The sequence below is a fragment of the Daucus carota genome, chromosome 2 (genome assembly GCF_001625215.2).
Source record: "Daucus carota subsp. sativus chromosome 2, DH1 v3.0, whole genome shotgun sequence".
Taxonomy (NCBI): Eukaryota; Viridiplantae; Streptophyta; class Magnoliopsida; order Apiales; family Apiaceae; genus Daucus; species Daucus carota.
The window spans coordinates 42,769,340-42,784,942 of record NC_030382.2 but is presented as its reverse complement, the minus strand read 5'-3'; the positions used below and the strand labels follow the sequence as shown (position 1 = coordinate 42,784,942).

At 33.4% G+C, this 15,603-nt stretch overlaps 2 protein-coding genes across 2 annotated transcripts; one reads left to right on the top strand and one right to left on the bottom strand.

Moving 5' to 3' along the window:
• On the bottom strand, positions 1-3,852 carry LOC108210013 (uridine 5'-monophosphate synthase). The gene is made up of 7 exons (XM_017381245.2): positions 3,347-3,852; positions 2,676-3,107; positions 2,092-2,175; positions 1,708-1,790; positions 1,527-1,614; positions 1,191-1,442; positions 1-279 (listed from the first exon to the last, which is right to left on the bottom strand). The coding sequence occupies exons 1-7, from the start codon at positions 3,728-3,730 to the stop codon at positions 148-150; spliced, it is 1,455 nt and encodes a 484-aa protein (XP_017236734.1). The 5' UTR covers positions 3,731-3,852; the 3' UTR covers positions 1-147.
• A 5,036-nt stretch (positions 3,853-8,888) lies between these two features.
• On the top strand, positions 8,889-15,204 carry LOC108206169 (uncharacterized). Its single transcript, XM_017376382.2, has 6 exons — positions 8,889-9,118; positions 11,436-11,508; positions 11,583-11,676; positions 12,534-12,650; positions 12,809-12,866; positions 14,350-15,204. The coding sequence occupies exons 1-6, from the start codon at positions 9,086-9,088 to the stop codon at positions 14,827-14,829; spliced, it is 855 nt and encodes a 284-aa protein (XP_017231871.1). The 5' UTR covers positions 8,889-9,085; the 3' UTR covers positions 14,830-15,204.
• Positions 15,205-15,603: the final 399 nt, after the last annotated feature.

The following is a 15,603-nucleotide window of genomic DNA, read 5'->3' as shown; positions in this document are numbered from 1 at the left end:
GAGACAAATAGCTATCCATATTGATCTTCAAAAATGACACTCAGTTGTTTTTTTCATTGCGACAACTAGGATCAACAATAATTGAACATCTGCCACTTGAGCAGAGTATGTCATACAAGCAAACTGGAAACTTTAAGCAAGGTAATCTCAGTTGCAGCAACTAGCCTTATAAGCCTCCCATCCTTGGAGTCGATACTCCCTAGCTGTCTCAGCAGGGTTGGATGCCTTTATAATTCCACGGCCCACTATAATTATGTCACTACCTCGGTCAGCAATCACCTGTAATATGACAATGTCCTTCTAATTCAGAATTGGCAGTCTCAAACTCTCGATTTTAATTTGTATTACACATATCTTAAGAAAATGTTCCAGACACTTGGCAGTAAAAGATAAAAATTATTAATAGATCACAATTGGGATTATTGAGAAGTGACAAACAACTGGACAACCGGGTTCGACTCTAGCTCATCCTGAGAAGTATAGAACAGATACTCATTTGTAAGGCATATAAGCCTAAATTATCAAAAAAAAAAAAAACAACTACTAATTTGAACTTTTCCCTTTCTTTCTCTAATGGTACTAATAGATCACAAGCAATCCTAAACGAATTTGAGAATTGTAGACATGATAGTGAAGTTAGTAAATAATTTTCATGAAACAATTCTGACGTTCAAGTAACTAAGGTCAGTCTCAACTTGCAAGGTGCACGAGGGGTGTGGCTCAGCACCATGACCCATGAACCGTGCCTCTACGACTAGGCGCCAAAGACACGAACCAACGTATACTTTCAGCCGGTGGCAGTGCCATATTAGGGCACTGACATATATCCCAATAAGCTTTTTAAAGTACTGTGGGTCCCACATATATTAGCAATTGATGTAGATGTCCCCCCAGTATATTTCATTGCTTACTCTTATTTATCCTCCTTTTCTGCATCTTTCTGGTAAAACAAGTTGTGATCCCCACTACGCAAATATTATGACGATATTGTAATTCATGTGAATTTCGTTCTAAACTAACTCTGTATAACTATGCGGGTGAAAAATAATCCCCCCCCCCCCAAAAAAACCGAGTTCAGAAATGGTAAATGGTACGTAAAAAGTGATGTGGGTGTAATAGTAATATGAACCATTCTTCAGTATGTTACTTTTACAGAGAAGATAATCCAATAAAGTGCAGGGGGAACTTACAGATTTAGGGGTGTTATACTGCTGGCCCAGGGCATCACCACCTTTTACCAACTGAACTCCAGGAGTTGCATGAATGAAGGCTGGATTTAACTGTCCTGGCCATGATGCTGGATTCACAGAAATGAAGCCAATAACAAAATCTGAATGCTGTTCGGCAATTTTAACAGCTGCAGCTGTATAATCTCCCGTTGCAAGATTACCAGCTGAACTCATTTCAGCAAGCAGCAGTAGCCCCCTACCACGAGGCAAACCCTACACAAGGGAAGATAAAAATTTTGAGGACTTGCGTATTGCATATACAGTAGTCAAAATAAAAGCAAAATAAAACAATAAAACCTTCAATTTCAGGCCATCCACAATTCCAGGACCAGGGATAATATGACAATTGATAATATCTGCCCAATCCAGTATATGAAAGATACCTCTAAAAAAATTAAAATGATAATCAGGGAAAGGACAGGTAATTAAAGTAGCACCAAAAAGAAGCCTTCCCTACCAAGTATAAAAGCAATCTTACCCTTCGTACTGCATTGTCACTGTATTACCAATATCAGCAAACTTACGATCCTCAAAGATCAGAAAATTATGCTTTTCTGCAATCTACAGTAAATAAAGATAAATCATTAGCATCTCGGTAGCAGTTTCAGATTTCAACAGGTTTGTATCTACAAAATATTATAATATACAGCAAATTTCAAGTCTTAAGTGAGTTAGACAAGCTTCCAATGCATCTGCACTAAAATCCATCCTACTCAGCAAATCAATCCGACAATAGGATATCAAATATTAAGATCACTGCGGCGATAAGGCGCAGCCCTCCTTTACAAAAGGAAGGTGAAATGCAACGTTGTATCATCAGGATTTGCATGCAAACTTTGTTAATGTGGGGAGAGAAATATACCGAGCGAAGCTTAGATCCAAAATCCGGGGTAAAATCAGGAAGGATATCTACATGTGTTTTCAATAAACAAATTTCAGGTCCAACCTGCAGGAACATTCAATAGTTAAAACATATTTAGCCAAAATATATGACAAAAACCTGGAGTCAGCATAATAGAGACAAGCAACTATTGTAAATAGTTCCTTTTCTGAAATAGATTGAAAAAATATATATATGTATGGCACTTATGCATCTTTAAATAGTCCCAGAGCATAGTTACCAAAAAAATAATTTCCAGGGATTATTCCAATGACAGTTCCAGACTTTAAACTTGCTCAATTACAACTAAATTGTGGTTGCATATTTGAATCACTGAGACAAATAATATATCTACTCTTGCTCTTTATAGAGACACACTTACTCAAAAAAGTTTTTATTTTCCCACCCATTTTCTCAACTGCACTTTATTTTTAAAAAAATGCATTGACTAGGCTGTATATAACACTTCAACACCCATATAAAACAAAAGGCAAGTAAGCTGAAGATTATACATTACTATTCGAGAACAAAGTTGAAACATAAAAAAAAAAAACCCATCTCCTCACCTTATCAGCAATATCAAGAAGTTCAGCCGCAGTAGCAACATCAGCAGCCAAACACAAATTACTCTCCTTCTCCATCATAACCCCAAACAACCTCTTCCCCATTTCATTCTTCATCATCTTAACTCTTTCCCCATAACCTGCTCTCCCCCTCGCCTTCTCCACCACCTTAACTCCCGCTGGCACCGCAACCTTCCTATTCTCCTCCAAGAACTTCAAAACCATCCCTTCCATCTCCTCAGAAACCCTCCCTCTAACCTTCAAAATCCTAACCATCTCACTCAATTTGACCATCGCATGCAACTCAATCCCATTCTCCTTCAAATTCTCCCTCCCACCTTGCTCCCTATCAATCATCACCACCACATCCCTGACCTTCAAGCCCGCCGCTCTCAACGGCCCCGCTGTCTCCAGCACCGAGGCCCCACTCGTAACCTAAACACAAACATTATGCACACATTACTCCCAAATCACATACACATTTAATTATACCAGCACACAGTCATATAAGAACTAGTTCTCCAGAGAATTATTATGTTCTAAACACAAACATTATGCACGCATTACTACCAAATTACATAAACATTTAACTATACCAGCCTACATAAATAAAATTTGTTACTAATATTTTTAATTATTCGATAATTAAAAAGGTATGATTCTTTAAAAATTACCAAATCTTCGACAATTAAACAAGTCTGATCAGCTTTGAAAACGCCCTCAATCGCTTTAGCAGTGCCATAATCTTTAACTTCTTTACGGCGCATAAGCATAGGAATATTGGATGATGTGGAGATACACGTGGCAATAGGGAGAGCCGTGTAAGGGACGCCGCAAACGACGTCGTATGGGGAAGTAGATTGTGAGATTAGGGTTTGAGAGATTTGGGAAAGGAGAGTAGGGTAAGAGACGATGAGGCGAAGGTCGATGTAGATAGGAGAGGAGATGCCGGATTTGAGCTTGAAGTTGCCGAATTTCACGGCGGAAATGTCGTGGAGTTGGAGGATTAGAGACTCCATTGATGGTGGTGTTTGTGATTGTGGTGAAGATGATGACATATTAGTGAATGTGTGTGTAATTGCAGAGTGTTTGTGGCGGCTTGGGAGTGTAGTAAGAAGCAGTAGTCTAGTACTACTTGTAGTTGCGTTAGTCTTAGGTTTTTCTGTTTTTGATCAAGTACAAAGTGTCTCTACAATGTAGTACATGGTTTTTTTATATTATTCTTCTTGGGTTAAGTATAAGTTTTTCTCCTGGAATTATTTCAGTTTTTATTTTATGTGTTTGAATTTTTTTATCTTTACAAATTACTGGATATAAAAATTACTAATATGATAATAATTTATTATAACTTATCTTTTAAAGTAATCATTTACATATTTGTAAAAAAAATAAGCTACTAAAAAGCCAAAAATGCTCAAACTTTTCAAATTTGCTTTATAAATTAAATTATATATTATTTACACAAATAGTATGAATAAATCGGTTCGGGAAAGGAGAGCCAAACCTCACCTGCAACCTGTTTGTCACGAAACCCGAACTTTAAGTCATTTTCGATTTTAAACTGAAAATAAATAAGAAGTTGTTTTAAGGGTTAAATATCAAAGTGGTCATTGAAGTGGAGGTCATATATCACTTTGCTCACTAATCTTATCGAGGTCTCATTTCAATCATTAAAGTCACAATAAATATCAATCAAGTACCTCCAAATTTCAGTTCTAGGAGTAAAAATATTATTCAGAAAGTTTGACACGTTATTTTTAAATACTACCACAACTAATTAAAAGGTTATGACTTCTAGCATTTATGACAATATATTCAGATTTTATCAATTTTATTAAGTATTTATTTTTAATTAAACAAAAAAATGTATTTATATAATAAAAATAAATAGTAAATAAAATTAAAAAAATTGAAATATATTATCATAAATAGTAGAAGTCATAGCCTTTTTACTTGGTTGTGGTAGTATTCGAAAACAATGTGTCAAACTCTATAAATAATATTTTTACTCATAGAACTGAAATTTGAAGTTACTTAATTGATATTTATTGTGATTTTAATGATTGAAATGAGACCCCGATAAAATTAGTGAGCAAAGTGATATATGACCTCCACTTCAGTGACTACTTTGATATTTAACCCGTTTTTTTAAAGTTAAAATAAGTCGGAAACCGACATAAAATTAAAAGTTAAAATAAGTCGGAAGCCGATATAAAATCAGAAGTTAGTTCGAGGAGTTGTTTTAGCGACTTGATTTTTTAAAATTTTTTTATAAAAATTACTCACAAGTCATAAATTATTCATGAATCATTTTCATTTTTATTAATATATTTTAATAAATCATAAATCATTAATAATCTAAAATTAGCCAACCAAATATTTTAAACACCCAATTTATCACATAAAATCACGTTAAGTCATAATTTTAGGATTTCAATTGGGATTTTAAAAGATTTTTTCACTCATGAAATAGGGTATTCAACTGGGATTGTTTAAAACCATCAAAATCTTGGGCCATTCAAATGGGATTTTAAATCACATTCAACCCGTTAAAATCTCAATCCAATACACCCCTTTTACACTTGGAGCACGTTTGGCTAAATTTATACTTATGACTTGGGTTAATAGGGAAAATCATCACCGAACTCATGCCCAACTTGCAGTTGGGTCACTGAACTAAAAAAAATTTATAAACTGATAAAACTAAATTTAACTTGCAGTCAACTAACTCGACTCATTTCTTGCGCATCAACTATTTACTTTCGTTCTTCTTCTCCACGAGGGCAGCCAAAAGAAATTTTTGAATATCATGTTCTTTATTCCATCATCATGTTGACGCTACATCAAGCTGACCGGAGATACAGGACGATCATTCATATAGGTCCATTCCAACACATCAATATTGACCGAGTCAAAGTGTTCAAGATTGTCATTGCTCACATCTGCGGAAGTCATTAACAAAAAGAAAAGGAAAAACAGGTTTGATCTTTTCAAAATATAAGACTACATGATTATTATTATGTGATTATTTGTTGATTTACGGTATATTTTTGCGATGTGATTCATATTTCGTTTTCATGATTAGGTATAATTGTGTGCTTGATTCCATTATGTTATGAGTTGTATCGTATCATATTTCGTCTTTTTCTATTTATTTTTTGTCAAAATTTCACGCGATTAGATATGTGTTATCAATCTTGTATTATATGATTAGTTAAGTTTTTATTTGTTATTGTATCTTCTTTTTCGATTTTAGTTTTTTCGATTCTTAGTTCTTCGCTAGTGTCCATGATTTATGTTTGTAGTTATTCGACCGTGGCGGTGGAGTTAGTGTAGCGGTGACTTATTTTGTGCGTGTTGTGAAATTAGATTATACCGATCGTCTAATTTTATTGCATGATTTCAGTTTTAATTTTGTAATTTTGAATATTGTTTGATTTTAATAGTAGTAATTGTAGATATTAATTTAGTTATTCTTTGAATGGTAAGTTAGACTATCTTTGAATTTGTTTATCTTTAGGATTTGTCTTTTTAGTTACATGTTACATGCTATAATTTGAATTTGTGTTTAATTAGAAGATTAATTGGTAGAAATTTGTTGCTGATTATTGTACCTGAATTTCATAATTCATGGGGGCCATTTATGATGGCTTTATTGTGCCTCAATGAGGTAATATTGCGCCACTAATGGTTGAATGTTTAATTGGTGTACACGAAATTTATAGTGTTGATAATGGTAATTAGCTAAAATCAGGATACATTTGTTTGCCATGATTTTGTCTTATATTCAAATAGATATGGCTAGATATGTTTTCAGTTTTCAATTTTACTTTCTTATTTATATTTTTAATATTTTTTGATAATATCTGTTGAGATTTAAATTTTATTATGTATTATTTTATTAGGTATCTAACCAAAGATATTTCACTATCTCTTTGGTGTAGATTTTTAAAGATTTATTTTGAATTAGTTTTATTTTACTTTCCTTGTTCTTTAATATTTATATTATAGTTTAATTAGGAGTTTGTTGACTCTTTTCCTCTTTCTTTTTAGATACTTTTATTTTCTGTATGAACTTATTATTTTCTTTTTTTGCATTGTATTTTTTCAGGGTACGCGAGTGGAAAAATATTGATAGCGGGACCTCTTATAGGTGTTTTCTTATCGAACATTAAAGTTTTATTGTCTAAGTGTCCCCGGTCATCTCTGCATGTCCGAGGGTTAGATGGTAAACTTTCTTGAACGAAAGGAACTCCTTGCAGCTGCTATTGTATTCGGATACAATTCGTTATACGAAAAAGTATCTTGTGACAAAAAAAAAAAAACTAACTCGACTCATAAAAACTTGCATTTAAGTGACTACCGTTATAACAACTCTTAAATAACAGTTGATTTTGATGAAATTCGTTAAAAAGTCAAAAGAAAAAAGTGATAAGATCCAAAAATGAAAAATTTTGAGGGGGAAAAATCATTTTTTTATCTAATAAAATCTCGAAAACTTCAAAAAGGTTGAAGAAAACTTTAGGTATATGGGGTTTTTTATTAAAAAAAGTTTGAAAAAATGTAAAACTTAAAAAAAAAAGGGGAAAGGGGGGGGGGGGGGGTTCAAAAACTTCAAAAAACCGTAAATATAAATATTGATTTGAAAATTTGAAATTCTTTTGGTGAAGTCATATAAATACTGATCAAGTCATATAAATACTAATCAACTTCTAAAAATTTAGATCTTTCCATTTTTTTTAAGATTCCATATATTTTAATAGTTTTTTCAAAATTTACAGTTTTTTTTGAAGTTTTCAAAAGTTTTTTAGATTTAAATAAATCAAAATTTCGTATTCCGCCCATTTTTCCCTATTTTTTTTATCAAATTGCTTTGAAATCAGCTAATACTTAATAATTGTGCCAACGACACTTACCTAAACGCAAGTTGTTATTTGTTCAGTTAGTTGTTTACAAGTTAAATCTAGTAATTATGTAAACTGTTTACAAGCTTTTTGAATTCAATGACCTAACTGCAAGTTCGTCATCAGTTTAGTAATCTTTTTGTCTATTAACCACTTATGACTTAATTGAACTTATGAGTTAACGTGACCAATGTCATAAGTTGAGAGTTTAAAATGTCTGTTTTGAGTAATTTTGACTTAATAATGGCTTGTGAGTTAATAAAAATATGAAAAGGTGATTTGTATGTAATAAATGTCTTATGAGTAAATTTTATAAAAAAAAAAAGAAGTTAAAAAAAGTAATTTACAGAAACAATATCTCAAAATAACTTCTAACCTTAAATCACTTCTGATTTATTTCTGATTTTGAGTCGGTTTCCCAACATATTTTGTGAATAAATATTTTTTAGTTTAAAGTTAAAAATAACTTTTAAATCCTGATTTTAAGCCGGAACAAAAGAGACTGCGTGAGATCCCTCAGGCTGAAAACGAATCCGAGTAATTCGGGTTCGAACTCGAATCCGACTCTATTCATATTCGTCTAAAAATGAGCCAATTGAAATCCGGTTTTGTATTTCGAACGAATACCGAGTCGGATACTACCATTCTGGTACTCGGGCATATTTATTTAGAGTAGTTCGATTAAATTAAGAGTACTCGAATATACAAATTCAATAAAGATACTCGAATCCGTAAATCATGTATCTTATTATGTATAATATACATCATATAAATAATATATATTTTAATATAGTACTTTACAAATGATTTCATTTTAGTTATAGTAAATAATACTTTGAGTATTCATAATTTTTTAATTATCTTCTTCGAATTCGAATACGAATATATAAAAATGAAAAAATTGATATTCTTTCAAGCCGAGCCGGATCATATACGAATATTGATATTCGAACTCGAATTGAATATGAACAAATTTATATAATTTTAATTCGAATCCGGATCGAATTCGTTCGTATCTCTTCGACTCGTTTTCGGCGCTACAAGCGTATATCATGTGTTAATTTTTGGAGTAATTAACCATCTGGCTATGGGTTTGACGGAGCAAGGCCTCCTATCTGCGTACAAGTGGATGGATAATATTTTATAGCTACATTTTTATTTTATTTATTTTTGGTGTCAGCAATACCTTTCTAGTTTCTACTTTCTACCATATTCTAAAGTACTATATTGATATTAAAATAAAATTATTTAAATGTTCTTTCAAAAAGAAAAAATTATTTAATGACGTAATTGTCAAAGTCGTAGGCACCAAATATACGGGGCGCACAAAAGCTTGGTCCACTGTTTCGGATCTGAAAAACAAGGGTTTATATCTTCTCTATATCTCCACACACACACTATTCTATATAATCGATGATTGCGATGATTACTAGTACGTGATTATATCTCTCCTCTCTCGCTAATATATTTTATTAATCATTTTAATTTACCGCTGTTGAGTCTTTCACCATGAGGAAGAAGCTCGATACTCGATTCCCTGCGGTATGTTTTTCTCTTAAATCTTAATTTTAATTACTATTCATGTAATTATGTTAATTACGCTTGTGTATATTTTGTTTTGTGTTTTGTGGATGATTGTTTTAGGTCGTTCTATTTGGATTTGTTTTCGTGTACAATATAATTTGGTCAAAATTGATTTTGTTTGTGTGGTTGGGATAGTTGGTGTTTTTAATTAGGGTAAATTGGTGGCAATTGTGGTTTGTGGATATGTATTTTGTGTGACGATGAAGTGATTTCGAGTTTCGTCTAGTTAGTGTTCATGTCACTGTGTCTGAATTAACTGTTTGATACAACCGTGGTTGCGTTTGAATTAGGGGCGGAGAGTGGAGTGTTGGATATAACAATTATTACATAGTGTGTTATATCTGTATACAGAATACAGAATATGAGGATTCGTCAATGAATGTTTTCACTTGTTTTATAGTGTTAATGTTGTCATAGTGATTTTAGTGTAAATTATGACTATTGTTCTTGCTTCAAATCTTTCATGGTCCATATATGATGCCCAAATGCATGGCAATTTTCGAAGTAAATTGCAAAGTTATAATATTGCACTGGGCATTTATCATTGTTTGGAACTGAGGAGTAGGCCCGACTTGAATTTTTTCGGGGCCATGTGCTAAATTTTAATATACTGCCTATACAAATAGAATGTTAACTTTCTTTAAATATATTAAATTAAATGAAACAAATAAATATGTGCTCTAATATAATAGTGCTTCTTCTTAACAAATAATGAAGATTTATAATGATGATCTCTTAAGACTGACAGCCCTTAAAAATGATATCATTATTTAAAAAATTATCGATTAGTAGTATTTAGTTTTTCCTTCTATGTCAAATAATTTGAGGTTCAAAATAATTACATATTATCTTTCAGCCATAACTACATATCAAACTTCAAACTCTTAAAATAGTACCCCCCCCCCCCCCCCCCCAAAATCCCCCACAACTTCGACGCCTTGTGCTAAAGGGCTACTTGCACACCGTCGGATACGGGATATATCTATATTTCAGTTCGTTTTTCGGAATGTGATTATCCCAAAGGAAGTTCAAATTTCTATGTGGATTGTTTTAACATGGATAATGTCAAGATGGTAGCTGCTCAAATTATTGCGTTGCTAAGAGAAATTTATTTATATCTGTATGAAGCATTTTTACTTCCTTTGATAAAGCATATCATGAGTTCTTTCTATGACTCCTTAGTTGTCGTCCAGTCCAGATAAGTTGTTTAGTTGATAGGACTGGGAAGAAAATGATGTGTCCGGACTCCTAGAATCTTTATTGACTACATTGATCATTATCAGTGTTTCTCAATATACTTCATTGGTTCTCATGCCTACCGTGGGGAGGTAATCTTTTATAATAATGCTACGAAGCGATAGATGCCTGATTGGTAGTGGACTACAGGTTGGTTGAATGATGGACAAAAATGTATAAGCAAAGAATGAAACTGATGAGGCAGCGACCCGATGAGACTTTGTGGTACAAAAGATTAAACCTAATAAATAGGTTGAGAGATAGCAAAGTGACGTATATGTATATATAATATATTTTTGTAAGATTTAATATGATAAGTTAGATCTAGGATCTATAAAGATAGTACATCTGAGCGAAGTTGAAATGATGGTGGAATTTAATGAATTAAAAGACCTAGCAGAACGTTACAACTGAATTCACAGAATTTACCTAAAAAACTATGAAGGGTTAATGTGAATATGCTGATAGTTTTTCTATATGATTTAAAAAGCTGGAGGTCATGGTATTGATATAGATATAATATTTCTATAGAACAGGTAGTATGAACTATGAAGCATATTATTTTGTTGGCAAATTAGTACAATTGAGGAATGTATGAACTAGGGAGAAACAGACTCATGATGTACACTTTTGTTGGTCAAGGTGTTGTTGTTTATAGTTCCTGATTTCCTGTTCTCCTAGACCTGTTGCCATAATTGTATTGTAGTCTACCGAATCTTTCAACACAGTTGAAGGATCCTTAATTGCTGACTTGGGATCACACCCTTTCGGTTTAGACTGATAAAATTCTTGTTCATGTGCATTTAAATATTAACATTTTACTTTTGAACTTCAAATCTTAAACTAAATAAATTTAAATCTTAAGCTAAATGAAATGATCATGTCAATTATTTACTTAATTTTGGCTATATATGGCTTCTGTGATAAACTTGAGATGATAACTTGTTGTTTTAGGTGTAATTAATAAAATGATAGGTGTGTCTTTAGATGAATGAGCTCTTATTAGTTGTGGATATCATATAGAAACTCTCTTTGGCAGGCTCGTATCAAAAAGATTATGCAAGCTGATGAGGATGTAGGAAAGATTGCCATGGCAGTGCCTGTATTAGTTTGTAAGTATACGTTATGTTGTTTATGAGTACTTTCCAGAATTTATGTTGCATAGATTGACTGAACACCTTTGCAGCTAAAGCGTTGGAACTGTTTCTACAAGACCTTTGTGATCGTACATACGACATAACTCTTCAGAAAGGAGCAAAAACTGTTAGTTCATTGCACCTGTAAGTGAAGTTTGTTACCTCAGTTTTCTGTTGCTATTACCTCTTTTTTTCCCGATAACACTCATACGTTAAATGACAAGTACTTTTTGTCTGCATATATAAATTCACTCTGTAACCCTGTTTTTTTATGTCTCTGAGCTTTGTATATTTTTTCTATCTTCTGTTTCTATTTCTGTATCTGCTGATTTTAATTTTGGCGCAGTCACAGTCCAATATATATTTTCAAATGCCCAAGGCAAAATAAAAACAAATAATCATTCGGAAGAGAAATATCATTGTTAAAACAAAATAATTTTAATCATAAAGAGCTCGACTGAGAGAAATTAGAGAAAGCCCATGAAGATAATGCAAGTAAAACATTGTAAAAGGCAGACTATGTGTTTGTTTGTAAGCCCACCCCTGTTTGGAGTTTTAAAAGTTAATCAAATTGTTGGTATTTTTCTTATGCTCCCCAAATAATTCATTTCCCAAGAGAATACCCTTCTTTCGATAGTGCCCCTCATATAAAGATAACTTGATGCTGTCAAATGCTGAGATGAATACAGAGTTAGACGATGTCGGTAAACAACTTGCTTTATGTTTTAAAGATCAAGCTACAGACTTTAATAGGGAGTTATATGTTTCTGCTTGCACTACAATAACATCCCACCTTTGGTCGTGAGATAGCTCAAAAAGATCTTGTCATGTTTAATATGTGTATATATATGTGTGTGTGTGTTCTTTACCTATCATGTTTATCATTACACATGCTTTTCTAGATAAAATTTTATGTTGATTTCTCGGTTGCAGTTTGGCATTTTTTTTTTGTTTGATGCCTACTGCTTGCGTAGAACTCATTATTCTTTGGGAATATACAGAAAACATTGTGTGCAAAGCTACAATGTATTTGATTTTCTAAAGGAAGTTGTCAGTAAGGTTCCTGATTACACACACTCTGAAGCTGGCGGTGATGATGCAAATGTGACAAAGAGAAGGTACTTGTCATACGTTTTCCTGTAAAACTGAAACCTCTTTAGGTTGCTGCTTCTATTTTGCCATTGGTTTTTAGTTTAGGGTAGTTGAAGGTTTTACGTTTAGATAATCTTTGTGCTACCGTAAACAAATGAATGGAACTTCAATTATTTTTTCCCAGGAAAGTTACATCGGAAGAAGCCAATGATAGTGATGAAGAATCAAAGAGGAACAGGATGGTAAGCTGCATATTTGTATAAATATTTTGGTGAAGTGACATAATTTGTTCAAAAAATTATGGAATATATTTCCTGACCAAGGAAAGTTTATTATAATGTTAATCCATTAGAATTTAATGAAACCTCTGTGCTCTGTTATGCCAGGTTGTCACTCAATGGTCACGAATTTAAAGCTTTCATGTCGTCTCATTTTTTATTTTCATTGGTTGTTTTCGTTGTTCAAATAATTAGAAGCATTAGCATTGGCTTGCAGGACTTTAAGGATAATGCATAAATCCACTTTATTGTCTCTGCTAATATGCCAATATCTATTAGGACTTCGTTTGGAGTGTGTTTGTTTAATAAGTCAGAAAGTGATTTAAAGTTAAAAAAAACAGCTTAAAACGAGTAGTTGGTGTGTGTGGTGGGGGGGGGGGGGGGGGTGTTTACTTATTTGATATTGTGATTCTATATGATAAAATTTTTAAATCATCATTCAAATGGACAATCCAAATCTATTCTTAATATTCCATTTTTAAAAACTCACAAGTAGGTCATAATATATATTTACCCAAACAAATGCTAACATAAAATTTTCACTTTTAAACTTATTACGTTAAGCCACTTTAAGTTGCAGATCCTAATTCTAACTTTAGCAAATGGGCTCTTCGTTTACAACATTCTTCTGCAGTATTACCTCTTGTGGTTGACCCGTCTGATCCTAATGAGTGATGTCACTTAGATAAAAATCCGGACAAAATTCCTTAGTGAGTGTGTAATTAAGAAGTCGTGACCGCAGTACTAGCTTCTTATAACCTTTTTCTAGTTTCGACTTGATTATCCTCTACCTATGAATAAATTAGAATTATATTCTTACTCTTGATACCTGTGTCATCATGACACTGTTGCTAGCGAAAGCAAATAGGTATACTAGGGAGAGATTGGGTAGTCAGGTTTGATTATATAAAGGTGTTAAAATGGTAGAAGTGGAAATCTATAAAAGTTTGTGTCTGTAATCAAATTCTGTTTTTGTGGGGCGTAAGTATGTGATGCAAATACTATGTATATAATGTATCATGTCATGTTGATATTATTAATAAAAATGATTTTATTAGCAAAAAATAAAATAAAAGAGTTATGGAGGCAAACATCGTGTGCTCACTATATACTCTGTGGCTGGGCCTGTGCCTAACCTGGCCTAGGCCTCCCTCCGCTGCTGATTTGTAGAAGATTTTTTTGGTACCTGTTTGCCTTTGGTGAAAGTTCTACTTGCCATCTGTTAAGCCGCTCAACAAAACTGTGCATATCATCCTGAAAAAGATTAATAATTACTCTACAAGATTTCTGCCAACATATTATATGGTTTATGCTTGGTTTGTGCCATTTTCTAACCATTTGTGTGATTTTCCTGGTCGATAGGTCAATACTGTGATCGTAAGCTCTCATATCATTTGAAAGTGTCATCTTGTTTTGATTTCATATAAGTTACATGTATATCCTGCAGCATGAAGCGAGCCATGTGAGCAGCAGCAGCAAGGGAAGAGGCAGGGGAAGGGGAAGAGGCCGAGGTAGGGGCCGGAGTGCTCGATCTGCAGCAGATAAAGAGGCTTCTCAAACGGAGTTTGATTCTGAGTCCTGCAATAATAACCAAAATTTGGTGCCAGGAGCAGCAACAGGAGTTGTGGATGAGGGCTCAGAGTTGAAGGAATTGCCAAAAGATAGTATCAATGTCGACAACGGTTCCAATTCAGCTCCGCGGAACTTTGATTTGAATGCTGATTTGGATGAGAATGTGGTAGATAAAACCCCTACTGAGGCAACAGGCTGTCTGCCTTCAGCAAAGCCAGCAGTGCCTAAAAGCGAGGATGAGTATCCTGGGTGGTCTCTTTCTGAGGTGGATAGGATAGCCATTGACCCTGCTCATCTTGCGCAGCTGAATTCAAGGATGGATGACGATGATGAAGATTATGATGAAGAAGGTTAAAAACTCAACCAGGAAAAGCTTAGATGAAAGGTAGTTGGAAGTTGAAACAAGTAAAGCTTGTCGAAATTCAGTTAATCATTAGGGTCGTTACAGTTAAAGGCAGAATTAAGTGCAGGAGATGCCTAGTCTGTTCTAGGATTAACATGTCTTCATGTATCTACCAGTTAAAAAATGATTTTATCTTAGTTGTATCTCTTTAAATGTACTGCAAGTTCTAGAAGTCTGTCCATGGAGATGGCACTTTGTTAACCTTAGGAAATTCTGAAGTTATTGGAAGGGTTAGAACCAAGAAGTATCTGTACAGTATCAATATGGTTGTTTACTTTGGCAGACGTCATTAATATGTAGCCAGATAGTCGGTAGATTCTCTATTTAGCGTCGATTTTACTCGATTATGCAGTAGACATCCATTTGAAATCATGGAATGTTGTTAACGCAAATAGTAGTAACCTTCTGGATTACGGCCACTTCATACCCCTAAATCCTAATAGGTCAGGGATAAAGAAGTTCACGGATCATTCCTCCCAACTAGAATATTGACACAGCAATATTTTATATTATTTCTCATCTGCCGTCATTTAACACCCGATTAAGAGCATCTCCAATGGTGTTGGTTATAATCGTTGGCTAAATTGGACCTGTAAGACATTATGTAAAATTTGTTGAACCTGTAAGACATTTTGCTTCAATGGTATTGGCTATACTGGTTGGCTATAATTTAGAAATAGTATGTTATTAATATTTTAGATTGTTAAAATAGAATATATCAGTTTA

Excerpts from the sequence above, each read along its gene's own strand:
- LOC108206169 (XM_017376382.2), top strand. The coding sequence starts at position 9,086 with ATGAGGAAGAAGCTCGATACTCGATTCCCTGCG. Across the intron at positions 9,119-11,435 it reads TCGATACTCGATTCCCTGCG|GCTCGTATCAAAAAGATTAT; the intron begins GTATGTTTTTCT and ends TCTCTTTGGCAG. Across the intron at positions 12,651-12,808 it reads GCAAATGTGACAAAGAGAAG|GAAAGTTACATCGGAAGAAG; the intron begins GTACTTGTCATA and ends ATTTTTTCCCAG.
- LOC108210013 (XM_017381245.2), bottom strand. The coding sequence starts at position 3,730 with ATGTCATCATCTTCACCACAATCACAAACACCACCATCAATGGAGTCT. Across the intron at positions 3,108-3,346 it reads GTTTAATTGTCGAAGATTTG|GTTACGAGTGGGGCCTCGGT; the intron begins GTAATTTTTAAA and ends GTTTGTGTTTAG. Across the intron at positions 1,443-1,526 it reads TGGATGGCCTGAAATTGAAG|GGTTTGCCTCGTGGTAGGGG; the intron begins GTTTTATTGTTT and ends TCCCTTGTGTAG.